Source organism: Phyllopteryx taeniolatus, chromosome 2 (assembly GCF_024500385.1).
Source record: "Phyllopteryx taeniolatus isolate TA_2022b chromosome 2, UOR_Ptae_1.2, whole genome shotgun sequence".
NCBI classification, from domain to species: Eukaryota; Metazoa; Chordata; class Actinopteri; order Syngnathiformes; family Syngnathidae; genus Phyllopteryx; species Phyllopteryx taeniolatus.
In genome coordinates this window covers 27,576,955-27,590,310 of record NC_084503.1, presented here as the reverse complement: position 1 = coordinate 27,590,310, position 13,356 = coordinate 27,576,955, and the positions used below count along the sequence as shown (strand labels likewise).

At 42.1% G+C, this 13,356-nt stretch overlaps 1 protein-coding gene across 9 annotated transcripts in view; it reads right to left on the bottom strand.

The window, feature by feature from the left end:
• Window positions 1-13,356, bottom strand: part of fto (FTO alpha-ketoglutarate dependent dioxygenase) — a 255,315-nt gene that overhangs the window by 127,159 nt on the left and 114,800 nt on the right. For 6 of the 9 annotated variants that reach the window (XR_009787382.1, XM_061765574.1, XM_061765576.1 and 3 more), the window contains exon 8: window positions 9,135-9,265. The exons of the other annotated variants lie outside the window; for them this stretch is intronic. Coding sequence is in view for 5 of the 6 variants with exons in the window: in XM_061765574.1 (XP_061621558.1) it covers window positions 9,135-9,265 (131 nt within the window). In the remaining variant the exon portion in view is untranslated. The remainder of the gene's footprint in view (window positions 1-9,134; window positions 9,266-13,356) is intronic. 9 annotated transcript variants of the gene reach the window in all.

The window sequence follows — 13,356 nt, the reverse complement described above, 5'->3', positions numbered from 1 at the left end:
TTCAATAGACTTCAGTTTAACAGCAATCCTGAACACAATTAAGTGGTGAAATATGGATGGATCGATTGACGGCTGTGTAGTAGTTTATACAGCTCATATTCATGCAGTCAGAATAGGACCAATTTCCTTCAGTTACCATAGGTGTGTGTATGAATACTTGTCTGTCTCTGTGTGCCCTGTGGTTGCCTGGTGACTAATCTAGGGACAAGGACTCTCGGCACATTATTTATTGTAACAATATTAATAAAATACCACTGGGTGGGTGGGTATTCCAGCCATCCATTTTCTATGATGCTCGTCCCTATTAGGGTCACGGGTGACCTGGAGCCAATCCCAGATGATGAGAGAGACGTAGGGTACACCCTGGATCTGTTGTCAGCAAATCGCAGAGTGACAGTATTGTTCCATCTCTGTTACATGTCTGTTTTCAAAGGATGAGTAGTTTTACTTTATTAGTTTTATTATGCAATAGTTAATCACTGTTTATACTCTCATTAGAGTTTAAAATTTTACTTAAAACATCACCTACATAGTTTTCAGCGACAACAACTTGAAAGTCAAGCAGGAACCGTATGAAAGGCTTCCACTGTATAAAAGGCTTGAAGACAATAAATCATTGGTGGCTTTCCAGCAAATACACTGTAGCTGTTTAAAGGAAAACACTGGGCACATTAGATAAGGCTGTGCATCTTAATTGTGGACACGATACTGACAAGTTATCCAAATCCCAACTGGGACAGGGCACCTCCATTGTCTCCCAAGTCTTTGTCCAACCTCTGTGTAGGAACAGAAGCAGAGTTTGAAAGGAACAACACAAAAGACATCTCAGCACTCCAAAAATGAAGTGTGAGCCAATGTGAGTCTCTCTCCCCACCTCCACCGGGTCTCTAAGCATCCCCTCAGGGGTGATACAACACTACTGAGGGTCATCTCTGACTGGGTACGGCTTTAACATCGACACTCTGGCCTCTCGCTGGCCCCCGGTGACCCCCTGCTTTTGATGACAGACCGGGCCTTTTGTGGCGTCGCGCCCTGTCCAGGTGAGGCCAAGAGGGGATGACAATGGCAGGAAGCATAAAGCTTGATGGAAGCTAAAGGGTCAAGCCGGACAGCTGAGTGATGAGTGCAGCTGGGAGAGACGTGGACCTTCTTTTCGTCTTCTTTGACGACATCAGCTGATGGTGCCTTTGTCTTTGAATAAAGACCTCAGTCACTCTCAGTAACACCTTAATAGTACTACTCCAGGGGGTCACTGGTTTACGACATTTCAAGGTTATGAATGGCACACAATGAACTAGTTTGATTAGTCCCATTAGAGTACTGTACATAGTCACACTGCACGAGAAGGCAAGCTCAGTTACCACCGTACTTACTGTTTTCCATTTGATTGTTTTATATTCATTGCCAAGAAGTTCATTTTTTCATACAAATATTTACTGCAGTTATGACTTTACTACTGCATTAACTTAGATTGTGATACACTATGGCACGCTCCGACTTATGTACAAATTGGGGAACTCTGTCGTAAAGACCCCCCTGTACTTCTCCTCATAGTTGGTTTTACCAGAAGTAGATGACAGTGCAGGATGATAACCCATACATCAATTTTCTATTGCGCTTATCCTGTATATCCTGTATCCAGAACATCCAGAACAATGGAAAATTTGAAATTTCACAGCTAAGAGGTGGAGAAAAGAATAGTTAGTAGTTAGTTACTACGGCTACACAGATACATAAAAAGATCATAACTTCTCCCAAGAGCTGTCCTTTAACCACCTATGACTCTGAGAGCTTTCAAACAGCAAAATGGCATCCCACAATCAAATCTGGTTTGATATGGCATCTGGTGTGATATACAAAATCCTTGTTGGGTGGCACAACAGTGCGGGGGAAGTGAGTTTCAATTTTTAAACTTCACACCTCTGCCCAAGCTTTTGGACTAATCTTTTTTATACAGTCGTCCGTCCTGGGATCAGATACTACCTTCGGTAAAATTGCCAGGTCACCTATTTAGTAAAATGCATAAATCCATTTTCTATAGCACTTGCCCTTCGTGGGTGAGCTGGGGGCAGTCCCAGCTGACTTTGGATACACAGACACAAGGCCTATTAACATTCACATGAACAATTTAGGGGGTTAGGAGACTACGTGACATAAAAGAGCATTTTCACAACTATTTACAATAACACTAGGCATGCTGGGAAATACTCCAACACCGTGTGGTGACGTCATCGTGAAAAAAACGGCGACTCGCTATTAGAGTACAGTATATACAAATGTATAGAAAGTTATAGGTAGAAGATTTCTCGATTTCCGGTGTCAACTTTAGGGGTGCACATTGTACTCGAGAATGTATTATACATGAGAATTTACGGTAACCTAAGAAGCCTGTTTTTGGCATTAGGTAGGAAGCCAAGGTACCTTGAGAAAACGCCCAACAAACATTCAAACTCCACATAGAGATGTTCCAACAGAGATTCAAACCAAGATATCCTGACAGTGAGACAGACGTGCTGAGCGCTATTTCCCCGTGCAGCTCCATTTAGTAAAATGTATCGACAAAATCATATGCCTATGTAAAATTTAAGTTTTCAGATTGACTGCTGACAGTCAACTTCCGTCTTCACAGACAAAGCACATTCTGGCTTAGCACAGTCGCTTGCCATGTTTTTTGCTTCCATTTGGCTGGTCTTGCTACAAGGTCAGACCTCATACCATCCTACTTTTTTGTTTTATAAAAGGCAAATGAAACACCACAACAATAAATGGCAACACAAATGGCACCCGATGTTCAATTGAATATACAACCTTGTAAACTTGCATTAAATGTAACTTTGTGCGCATTTATATCTCCACAAATGATCGACTCGGTTTAGATGACCATTGTTTGAAACAGAAGAAAGAACAATGTAGAATTGACATCGCGATTTAGAGCCATCATTACTGAGCCAAAAAAGACCACTGCGACATCTTTATTCACACATCCGGGTGCACCTTTTTCCAGCGTCAAAGGTCATCTGCTGTCTTTTCTCATAGCTGAAGGATGGGAGGACCAAGTTTGCCAAGTCAGGCGCAAACGCCGCCTGGCTCATAAACACCTCTGCCTGTCACCCCCCGCACACACACACACTACTGCACACACCCACTCTTTTCTCCAGCACCGAGGCGAGGTGGGTTTGCACTCTGTTAATCTTTCACTGGAGGCCCGCTCTCTTTTAAAGAGTGGCCCTCTGGAGAACAGAGGCGGGCAGTGAAATAGGGCTAGTAAAGGACAAGAGTGGCTAGAAGAGCAGGAAGAAAAAGCTACAGAGAGGAGCCAGATGGGCACCTTCACAGTCCATTTATCAAACCCAATGCGGGCCCCTCCCCTCCCCTTTTCCCCGTTGCTCTCATGTCCTAAACCCCCATGTAATTCTGTAATGATTTTCATTATCGTATAATGACCTTACAAAGCCTACAGCAGTTTGCATGGTCAGTACAAAACTCGCAGCTGTTCGCCTCGGTGTTTGTCCGCCTGCTGTGACAAAGCACTTTGCTTTATTTTTGTCTTGGTGCCTGACCTCCAGGTTTTTGGGGGGGTTGACTTGATGTGACCTCACCACGAAGGTTCAGCCAAAACTGTAAAGGCAACATTACAACAGTCAAAGATGGTTGGACTTGACAACACCCACTCAAGACACAACAAGAAAAATAAGAGTAGATGCGATTTTAGCCACTCAACACAACCAGTTGCTCTGTCCAACAACACCACGTACTTCAGGTCGCTTCCTAAGTCTGCAATGCTGGCTGCTCTCAAATGTCTGTTTTCCAAAGATTTTCAAAAGACAACTTCTGTACATAATACTAAGCAATACTTACCTCCTTAAGGCGACCCTGGCGAAGTCTGTTTTGAGTGAAACCTCGCCTGTTAAACCACTGTTTGGTCTTGGGCACTAGCTGCATCAATATTAAACGCATGACGTTGACTCCTGGCCAACATGTTTCTGCCATCTTGTCCTCAAATCATCCAATTTACAGAGGACTTTCGACTCGCCCGTCTGCTGCCGTCACTGGACAATAACACGGAGTAGTAAATGTCCAGTCAACAAGACGAAAGAGTCTTCATACATCCGCATGTGTAAGAAAATAAACTGGTGGTGGATAAGATTAGCGGATAGCCACGCAAGCTTCAGCTATTCAGATTGACACTAGTCTTAAAAGATTCATACCAGTGGTACCTCGGGACTGACGGCGAGGAACCAGGGCAGCGGCGTGAAGTGAAACTCCCTCTTTGTTGCGAAAATGTTACATCTAATAATGCACAGAAAGCAGCTGTGTGCTACCAAGAACTTTATGCATCATAGAGGTTGTTTGACACAACAGACACCAACATCATGACACTTTTGTCACTTCACAACACTGATGTCAGTGTATGTGGCCAAATGGGTGCTACAAGCGTGTGGAAATATTTACCAAAAATGAGACCAGGAGCAACTCTATCCTCAAATACAATAAAAATGAAATGAAGTAAAATAGGAACAGTGGAACAGAGAAATGCTTATTTTTTTGCAGCCTGCCTATGATGTCCCGTCTCATGTACAACACACCATGCTACGGAAAACGAGATGAAACTGGCCAGCCTGTTGAAGAGAATCATGCGCAGGACTCCACTACTTAAAACAATTATAATTAGCGTAATGATGAGTAGCATTTTTAATTGTTTGTTTTTATTTGTTTCTATGTCTGTCTGTCGGAATATGCCTTTATGTGAAACCGGTCCGTGGTGGAAAAAAGGTTGAGGATCGCTCTACTATGCTGAAAAAATATCAATAACGTCTCGAGTTCGACTCGAGTTTCATCACATTTCTGTATTTGTTGTAAGTGGATGGTGCACATGGCACCTAATTGGGGCACAAGAGAGGGACGGCCACTATTTGAGGAAATACGTAATATAATAATGAATCAATTTTCCTGAAATATGACCTATTATTTATCAGTCAGGCTATGAGTCCTGTTTTATCTGTGTCAGCATAGAGAGGAAGTGGAAATTTTTAGCACCTGGCATCTTGAATGCTAATTTTTCAAATGGCATTTGGATATGCCATTTCTGATCCTGCTATCCCTGCTCCATAGAGATTATGTCTAGCTCTACAATCTGCACTTCCTGTGCAATATACTCACCTGTTCTGCTATTTCTAGTAAAAAATAACACACACTATAATCCATCTATTTCCAGTGAGCTCTTTATCGAAAAGGGCATGCAGAGGGCGGCATGTATCACAGAATTAACTCTGCCTAGTTACCAGAGGCATAGTACAAAAAAAATGTGGTAAACTTGCTGGCTCACAGGGATTGAATGGACTGAGTCACTCTAGAGCAGGGGTGAGCAACCTATGGCCTGTGGGCCTTAAACAGCCTGTGAGAGCATCTGAATCAACCCACCATGCAATTCTGAAAACAAATAAAACCTCAGATGAACTATTATAAAAAAAACGAACATTTCACCCACAAATGCACAAACCTGTCTATATGATTGTTGATTATTACATGGGTCTTGGAGGCCTTGGAATGGTCTATGATAGGGGGGGGGGGGGGTGCTAAAAACACCTAATGCCAAAAACGGCAGCAAGCAGGCCCACGTTTTAGTGCACACAATGCAAGCTTTAAACGCCGTTTAAGATACAAAAGTCAGCCGGAAACACAATCAATCAGTGCTGGTTGTTTATGTTTATGTGCCTCCAGCTACAGTCATCAATCATGCTTTAAAAGAAACAAACAAAACAGCAATTTCTGCTGGGTGGCAACCATGGAAACAAGAGGCGCTTAAATTGTAATAAAAGCTAACTTGTTGCTTAGGGAACTTGATCAGGAGCATACTACTACTACTGTTACAACTACTACTACAACTACTACTGATATAATAATGTCACATCATCACCATCATCACCACCACCATCAACGTCGTCAAATAATAAAAGGCAAAGTGAATCTGCAAATGTCCTATTGCACTAATTGTTTTTTATGAAACTTGATGTATGGAAAGTTTACATTCCATCAATCTGGTAATCTCTAATCAGTACCAGTAGGTCTCACTTAACATTGCATCCAGCCATGTGTTCAGTTTTGTGTAAATGCTATCTGTTGACAGCCACTTGAAAGGATGAACTCTGGCTTTTTGGCAAGTGGAAAGGGAGTGGTGGGGGTATTCAACGTGTGTAAAGGAGGAGAGGAGATGTCGGGAGCAGCTGGAGTTCAAACATATTGTGTGGGGGGCGCTTGGCCTCCTTGAAAACTAATCTAATCACTCTTTCATTGCGGATAGAGTAAACGTAAGTCTACCCCCAGTGACAAGGACGGAGCATTTCCTGTCCAGGGCTGTGATGATACTGCATGTCAGCAACGACTCATGCATTCAAGAAAACTGAAAATTGGGACATTTTAGAACTTACGAGAGCAAACCCGCAATATAATGCTAGTGGAAGTACCGGCTTGCTACCTCTGAGCAAAGTGATGTTCCCCAACATTACTCAAATGCTGTAGTTGACATACCTCGCGAGAACTTAGTTGAGCGAGCAAATGGTTAACTCTGGAAGTTTAGCTTTTTGGTTGGCTGTATCTATAATTCAATATCACCTGATAAGCGCTGCTAAGTGGGATATTTTTATGTCCCAGCAGGTATGGCTTGTGTTGCAGCATGGTTTGTGATGTGGTACGGTCTATTTTGTGGAATGGTTCACATTTCGTGGAGGTCTATGTAGCGGATATGGTTCACTTTGTTTTATGGCACAGCGTATTTAGTATTGCTGAATGGTTTGTGTATCAGTTTGGTTTGTGCTGCAGTATGGGTCGCTTTGCTGTATGGCTTCTATTGTAATACAGTTTATGTTGTGGTTTACGGTATGGGTCGCTTTGCGGCATGGTCTGCATTCCGCTAAAGTTTGTGTTGTAGTATGGTTCACTTTTCTGGATGGTTTGTATTGCACGTTGGTGGTTTATGTTGGAGTATGGTTTAAGATTGTGGTACGGTTTACTTGGTAGAATGATTATTGTTGTTGTATGGCTTGCACTGTGGTATGGTTCACTTTGCGGTACAGTTCGTAATGTAAACTACCCTATTTATTGATACATAGTGTTTTGCAACATATAATGTTAACTAACAATTCACATTGACATCTGTAAATATACTATTTAATCATATTTATTAGTACATATCATATAGCATATATTATTATGTAATATTGCATCATTGCTGCTCCCAGTGCCTGATGCTGTAACTATAGATACAAACACTGGCCATACTACTGACTGGAATTTCTCCTTTGAGGGACGATTAAAGGTTTATTCTATTCGATTTTAAGATTCAGGGTTGGTATCAGGGGGGGACAGAGCGGATGTTTCGGCCGGTGAGTGGGGGGTGGGTCGGCGGATGGTGGAGGGATGGTTTCTGGCTTTCAGCACTTGTGTCTTGGAATGTGCCATCAGGGCCGTGGGCGTCGACATGGCCAAGCAAGGTGTGTGGAAACAGCTTGTTTACAAGGCTCATCTGGACTGGGGCACAGTTTCGGGTCAACTGGGGGTGACACCACCAAAACAGACAGGTATCGTGGGAACACTTGGGTGTGTCATTTTTCAGAATCTAAGATATTAAAAAATAAATAAAAATCTGGTTTAAAATATCTTTTCGGGTTCTGGATTGTTCTGGATTGTGTGGGTGTGTGTTTGTGTGTGTGTGAGAGTGTGTGTGTATGTGTTTGACACAGGGGTCAAGTCTAAGAGAGACAATAAGCAGGGAATCATGTGAACCTCGTTAGTTTATACAAGACTCGGAGTGGTGAGAAGCAACAGCTAAAACAACAATCAGTGCACGTGTGTTTTCCGCGAGTGAGACCATTCTTTATCTGAACCGATGACCAATGTACTGCTCTCTGCACTCTTATCTGGAGGGAAGGAAGTGAATGGACTTATCCAGGACACACGTGTCGCTGCGTGAGCTGTGATAGGTGCCAGGCCCAGGGAGCACAAACCAAACACCAAAACATGTTGCCGCGTGTGTCTGGAGAATCCGCATCAGGAAAAGAGTGATTTGACATTTCCATTATACCCCCAATGGAAATGTCGCTTATTCAAGAATTTATTCAAGAATTTTCAGGGTTAGGAAAAATAATAATTATATATCCATCCATCCATCCATTTTCTGTACCGCTGTATCCTCACAAGGGTAGCGGGCATGCTGGAGCCTATCCCAGCTATCTTCGGGCGAGAGGCAGGGTACACCCTGAACTGGTCGCCAGCCAATTGCAGGGCACATATAAACAAACAACCATTCGCGCACACATTCACACCTAAGGGCAATTTTGAGTGTCCAATCAACCTACCATGGATGTTTTTGGGATGTGGGAGGAAACCGGCGTGCCCGGAGAAAACCCACCCAGGCACGGGGAGAACATGCAAACTCCACACAGGCGGGGCCGGGATTTGAACCCCGGTCCTCAAAACTGTGAGCCAGATGTGCTAACCAGTCTTCCAGCGTGCCGCCATAATTATATATATGTGTGTGTATGTGTGTGTCTGTGTATTATATACAGTATCATTTAAACCTTTACAGTGTGTTTACACAAATTCACTTCATTAATTTCTAAAGTTTAACAAGTCATTTGTGCTATATTTCTTTCAAATTATGTCTCTACTGTATGTATATATATTTTTTGGGGGGGGAATAAAATGTGTTGTATGAATAAACATGCACCAAGTGACATTGGTTTACCACCATAAGAGGACTTGTAATTTTTGCTCAAAATCCAATCTCCTAATTCCTATGTTGTCTGATTAATTGCAATGAAACTTAAATAATAGTAATACTACTAAGTGTGACTGAAATAAAAACAGTTGAGAATTGTGGTTCAACACCAAAAAAAAAAAAGACTTTCGGTATTGGAAGTATCTTGGGTAAAATTTCATAGACCAATAGTAGTTGATGGGGACAGTGATTCTAAAAGGACACTAATGGCGTGCTGACAATGTACATCAATCGACCATCCCATCATGATTATTCAGAAATACGTAGTAATGACGTTGAACTTCTACGCAGATGATGTGATTCAGTTCAAGACTGTTTGACTGTGTTACGTTCACTTTTCATGTGCCGTGTGTGCCACCTTTCTCTCCATGTCTGTCTTTGCTGGTGTCTGTCTATCAATGCAGACAGGAGCGTCTCTGCCATGTCTCTCCTACCCTCGCCCACCTGCCCCTCCTCCTCCTCCTCCACTTTAGACAAGAACAGCATGGTCTGAAAGGCAAAAAGCAAAAGTAGGAAACGCTATGAACATTTTGGACAAATGTCTGCTTTCCAATTTTGGGGAAGGCCACAGTGAACAAAACAAGGTTCTGTAAAGACAATCTGCCTGTTTTTGTGATGATTTTGCCCCTTCCTGACCAAGCATGTCAAACACGAGACAATTTATTTCTCATAAAATTATCCTATAAATTGTCCTTAGGTCTGTTATGTGTCAAGAGTGGATTCATTCTGATTTTAGGGTCCGAAACAGGTCGGGGAGGACAATCCAAATAATGAACATGTTCAATATTTACGACCAAAACTCTTCATGTGTGTGGGAACGCCGACTTCTCCCGAGTCATGATGCCGAACAGGGTGATGTGAAACAGAATATAGGCAATCAAAGAAGAACATGTTGAATATGGAAGCGACCGTAAGTGAAAAAAAAATGTCTTACCCGATGTCATTTTATGTATAAAACTGGGTTCCTCCAACAGTAAGAAGTATTTTCCAAAGCAAGTCATTTTTTGAGAACATCGCCATTTTACAAGGCTCTCGACTCTGGCAACCTTCAGGAACACTCTGGGAAACATTGGCGTGTGTACGGAAGTGTTTCTTCTTCAGTTATGTGAGATTCTGTGTGATCATGGGAGACTTTGAGATTGGCGGTGCAATAGAATCTTTATGTGTGTGGTCTACTGTGCTGAGATTCTCGGAGCACACCACACACCACCGACCAAAACTGTGCAATGCCAGATTTTTGTATCCTTATGTGTGGGGTCTATAGCAGATAAAATATATTTTAACAGTGGAAAAAAAATTGTGCGTACCAGGCCTAAGGAATGCTTAGATGAATGTGGTGTCAAAGAACTTAACGAGATGTACAAAAATGAATTAGGGTTGCTAAACTGTGAAAACTTCGGAGAATTTCTCCACACTATTTGAGAATTTGGGAAAAATTGAGATTTAAAAAAAAAAAAAAAAAAATCTAGAAATTTAAGATTTGTTTGAGATTCTGCCGATATTTTTTCAGAATTAAACATTTTTTGAGAAAGCCCAACATTTTTTGAGAATTTCTGTGAAAATATTCAATAATTACAATACATTTTTGTAGAATTTCTCAATACTTTTTGAGAATCTTTTCAAATGTTTAGATAATTTCGCAATGAAATAAAATGACATCAAATCAAATATATTACATTTAAGGTTGGATAAAGCAACTGTTTGATGCTTTTATGCAATAGAAAAAAATTTATGTAGAACCTTTCACCTTACACTGACTGTAATAATCTAAAAGTGCCAATGACAATCTAAAGGTATATATAAAATCAATCAAAGTTATGACACTGAAATTTATCGCTGATATTTCTATAATTTTTTTTATGGAAAAAAATCAGAGGTCGATTATCATTCCAGATTGGACTGTCTTCAAGTTCAGCAATTTCGTTTTATATGAAATTAAGGTAGAATGTTTTTAAGCAGTTCCCGCTATCCTCAAAGTGCGGCCCAAGTTTCTACTGTGACATCCACAGGACGGCGTCACACAGTAAGTCTGGCATTTCTGTCAGTTTCACATCAGAGGATGGGCAAATTACACCCTATATTAAAGTGTGAGTCAATTAATCACGGCCTCGCACGGCAAAGTGTAATGTGCAAGTATCCCCCTGTTGAACATGAATTACAGGCTGGCTTAAAAGTGTGACGTGGCACATCAGTGCTAATCGGCGGCATCCTGGCAAACCTTTGCCTGCACAGTCCTCTGCCGCTTTTAAGCCGGTTGAGACGGAGTCAAACGAAAAAGGATATGGCAGTCCAAATTAAATGCAGTGCTGTCAGCCATATTCAAATTCTCTCTTCCTCATTGCCCTCCTTCCCCACATCTTCTTCCATCCTTCACAAACTCTTTTGGCTCTTTGAATATCTGTAAAAATGTTGGGGGCTTTCTCAGAGACGCCTGTGAAAGTGATGGATCTCTAACCCTGACTGTGACACCTTGTTAAGAGCACTCTCTTTCTGTCATATCCACCAGTCAAGTGCATTCATTTCTTCCCATTAACAGTCACCTGCCTCGTGAGTCCTCTTAGCTATCTTTTTAAAAAAAAGAAGGAAAAAAACACCCACAATGCAAGTAGGGATGCTATTTCTTCTCCTTTGCATTTTTTTTTGGTGACAATCTACCTGTCTGTCTTAATTCCTGCTGAAGAAAGGTTTGATTGTCTCTGTGTGTGTTTCCCAAGGAGAGCGGTGTGATTCGCCGACAGTGTAATGCGCTTACATCTTTTTCAAGACAGGTGTCAAAAAAAAGACAGTGTCACCTTGTGAGTGATTACATTTGACTTAGAGGAGACACCAAAAATTAGAGCGACCAGATGAAAACAGTGGTGGTGACTGTCTCGCTATGGAGACTGTAACTTTGCACTGAAAAATGTCCTCCTGGGATTGGTGACAGGTTAGGAAAGTTGCTGTCTCAGCTGGGAGATATTGCCATTGGGGCCCTGCAGCAAAGATTTAATGTGGATTTAAGATTTTTTTTATTATTATTTTATTTATAATAGACAGATTACAATCTTTCAATTGGAAATTCAATATACATCTTTTTTTTTGTACACCACACACAGAGAATCAAATCACACACATGGAGGCATGCTGGGATAAATGTCAGATGTCAGAGGGCACGCAAACTGTGCTGCACCTCTTGAGGTGGGGGGATAGGGATGGTCTCTTGCTCAAGGGTACCTCAAAATTAGACAGGAAGCATACTAGCATCTCTCCAACAACTACTGTAGCTGTCATTTTTCATCTCGTTCAAAGCGGGACTTGAACTGTGCTCCCGAAGCCCAGGTCCTTACCAAACAGCTACTGTTGCCCCCAAAAGGATAACGAAAAAGTTTACAAGAATGACAATAATAACCATGTCACCGTACCGTTATTTAGGACAAACCTACTATGACACACAACTCAACTTTCTGTGCTTATTTTGCCAATAGCTGCTTAAGGTAAACCTGCAAAATCAATAAGTAAATGTGGTAGATTAGAAAATCTAAATAGCCATAAACACTTTTTTTAATTTGAATTATTTAGTCAAAATTATTACTTGAAGAATCCTTGACAAGCGGCACGGTGAGCAACTGGTTAGAGCGTCTGCCTCACAGTTCTGAGGACTGGGATTCAATCCCCGGCCCCGCCTGTGTGGACTTTGCATGTTCTCCCCGTGCCTGCGTTGGTTTTCTCTGGGCACTGCGGTTTCCTCCCACATCCCAATAACATGCAGGGTAGGTTAATTGAAGACTCTAAATTGCCTGTCGGTGTGCGTGTGAGTGCGAATGGTTGTTTGTTTGTATGTGCCCTGCGATTGGCTCGCAACCAGTTCAAGGTGTACCCCGCCTCCTGCCCGATGATGGCTGGGATGGGCTCCAGCACTCCCGCGACCCTTGTGAGGATAAGCGGCTCAGAAAATGGATGGATGGATGGATCCTTGACAAGATACCTCATCAAGATACCTAATCATTAAATAAAAACAATGTTTAAAAAAACCCTGATTGATATATGAAAAATGCTGACACGAAGGAACAAAGCTGACATGGCCAGAAACACTGCAATGGCACAGCTTTTTGAGTAAGAACCAATCAGTTCAGGCTTTTCGTGTACTATGTTTCGTTGCCATTGTCCTTTAGCCAAGTAAAATAACATGCTCCAAACTTGATAACAGATGATTTTGGGTGTGGCTCTGATGTCTTACATTGTGTTTGCCCATATACTGTAAAAGCATGTGTGTTTGCCAATGCGTATTCTGACTATGGTGTTGAGCGAGACTCTCGGGATTACCCTCAAGCTGATCCCAAGGCCATTTAGCCAGGCCACTGTTTGTTTGTTGGTGAAGCCTGGCATTCATTTGTCTTCCTGCATCATCCAAAATCACACCCTTCATTCTGTCTGTTTACCCCATGATGGCAGTAGCTGTCCTCAAGCCGCCACACCCTCCATCTTGATGCTGACCACCCAAGCCTCATTGTTTCAGGACACATCCTCAGGCGAACCAGAGGACAAATGGGACCAGGGTAGCCCATTTGTTTGGGACTCCAAGCACTAAACACAACCCTGTC